Genomic DNA, 1786 nt, shown 5'->3' with positions numbered 1-1786 from the left:
GGAGATCTGGGTGCTGCTGTCCCTGGGGCAGTGGGTCCCACCACGCACTCACCGCAGTGCTCAGGAGCTTGCCCCAGTCTGGGCGCAGGTAGAACACAACCCCTCTCCAGGCACCAGGCAGGGTGGCCCCTCGGATCAGCAGGATGAGGAGGACAACGTAGGGCAGGGTGGCTGTCACCCACACCACCTGAGGGGAGGCAGTTGTCACCCTGCAGCACCACTGAGCACCCAACCCCCTGTGTTGGGCACAGCTGGCTCCCTTGGCTTGGCCTGAGGGGCTGGGGAGGAGGTGATATTCCCTCTTCCAGCACTCAGGTGAGCCTGAGACTCCCACCAGGTGATGAGTCTCCCCAGTCTGTGCCAGGGCAGGGCTGGGATTGGAGTCCTCCTTACCTTCCCAGAGGTTTTCACCCCTTTCCACAGGCTGAAGTAGACAATGGCAAAGATGAGGAAGAGGCAGAGGAGCAGCTGCCAGTGGATCCCTCCTATGTCATATAGACCCTTGGATTTCTGGATCTCCAGAACCTTCCTCCTGTGGGCAGGGATCCCCACAGCCAGGGAGCAGAATCAGCCCTGGGCAGGCAGTCCATGAGCCTCCCAAGAGCATCCCCAGCTGAGACTCTGCTCCCAGTCACCCACTGCCAGGCAGCAGACCCGAGTACCTCCACGAGGACGTGCCCATCTTAAACACACCATCCACATCCGTGTGCTTACGTGTAGAACTCCTCAGCAGGGGACCTGGAGAAGTTGGTCCAGGTGACATTGCTCCTCCCAAAGTAGTTGGTGCAGTCAGGAGTGTTCCAAGGGTTGTCACAGCTTGCCCAGGGCAGAGTGCCCGAGAAAGACGAGTAGAAGTAGTAGAGAGCCCAAGCAATGATGGTGTTGTAGTAGAAGGACACGTACAGGCCAATGATACAGATGGCAAAGCCAATGCCTGGGGAAAGCAGGGATGGGCTCAGCCCCTGGGACGTGGCTGTGGGACCAGCAGTGCCAGCACAGCCCCACTCCAAACACGGTGTGACCTGGGCTGGGGGTCTCTTACCTTTAAAGATGGGGCAGATGCGTTTCCAGATGGGGATGGCACCTGTCCTGTGGAACTGCCCCAGGGCCAGCTCCATGTAGAAGAGGGGCACCCCTCCAAAAACAGCCATCAGTGTGTAGGGGATGAGGAAGGCTCCTGTGGGGTGGAAGCAGAGTGGGGGTGACTATCAGGCTGGCAGGGAAGGACCATGGCATCGTCACTCTCCCTCCCTCCCTCCTGGTGCTGCTCCAGTGCAGCACATCAGGTTTGGATGTGTTTGTGAGACGCTTTGGAAATGATCTGTTCAGAGGGGCTCAGAGATGTGAGTCTCTGCTTGATGTCTCAGCTTTCTGGGCTCCCCAGGACTGTCCCACTGGTGTTCCAGCCTTTGGGCAGGAACATTCCACCACTTGACCAGGATGGTACAAAGACCCACATGAACCATTGGGGGACACCAAGCACCCCCCAGGTCTAGAAGAGTTTTGGAGAAAAATCCCACTGAACGTGCACAGCCACCCCAAGACACATCATTAACGCTGTAATCTGCATAATTCATAGCACACTCATTTTTACTGGGGCTACACTTGTACCCCATGGAGGTTTTGGAAGTGGAGCTGCTCTCCGAGTTCTGCTGGGACTAGTTAATTTAATCCCGATGGCTCCTCTCTCTGAGAGCTCTCCCTGTGCATCCCCAGCACCCCCAGTATTCCCAGTACCCCCAACATTCCCAGTATCCCCAGCACCCTCAGCATTCCCAGCACCCCC

The 1786-nt window shown here is 57.5% G+C and overlaps 1 protein-coding gene across 1 annotated transcript in view; it reads right to left on the bottom strand.

Annotated features, from left to right (window-relative positions):
• Positions 1–52: 52 nt before the first annotated feature.
• Positions 53–1786, bottom strand: part of LOC103810228 (sodium-dependent serotonin transporter-like) — a gene marked incomplete at both ends in the record, with an annotated part of 3075 nt that continues 1341 nt past the window's right edge. The window contains 4 exons of the mRNA XM_009083122.1: positions 53–187; positions 394–532; positions 715–934; positions 1043–1177. Of these exons, the coding sequence (XP_009081370.1) occupies positions 53–187; positions 394–532; positions 715–934; positions 1043–1177 (629 nt within the window). The remainder of the gene's footprint in view (positions 188–393; positions 533–714; positions 935–1042; positions 1178–1786) is intronic.

This window comes from Acanthisitta chloris, unplaced genomic scaffold (genome assembly GCF_000695815.1).
Source record: "Acanthisitta chloris isolate BGI_N310 unplaced genomic scaffold, ASM69581v1 scaffold31899, whole genome shotgun sequence".
Taxonomy (NCBI): domain Eukaryota; kingdom Metazoa; phylum Chordata; class Aves; order Passeriformes; family Acanthisittidae; genus Acanthisitta; species Acanthisitta chloris.
This window is presented reverse-complemented; position numbering and strand designations above follow the sequence as displayed.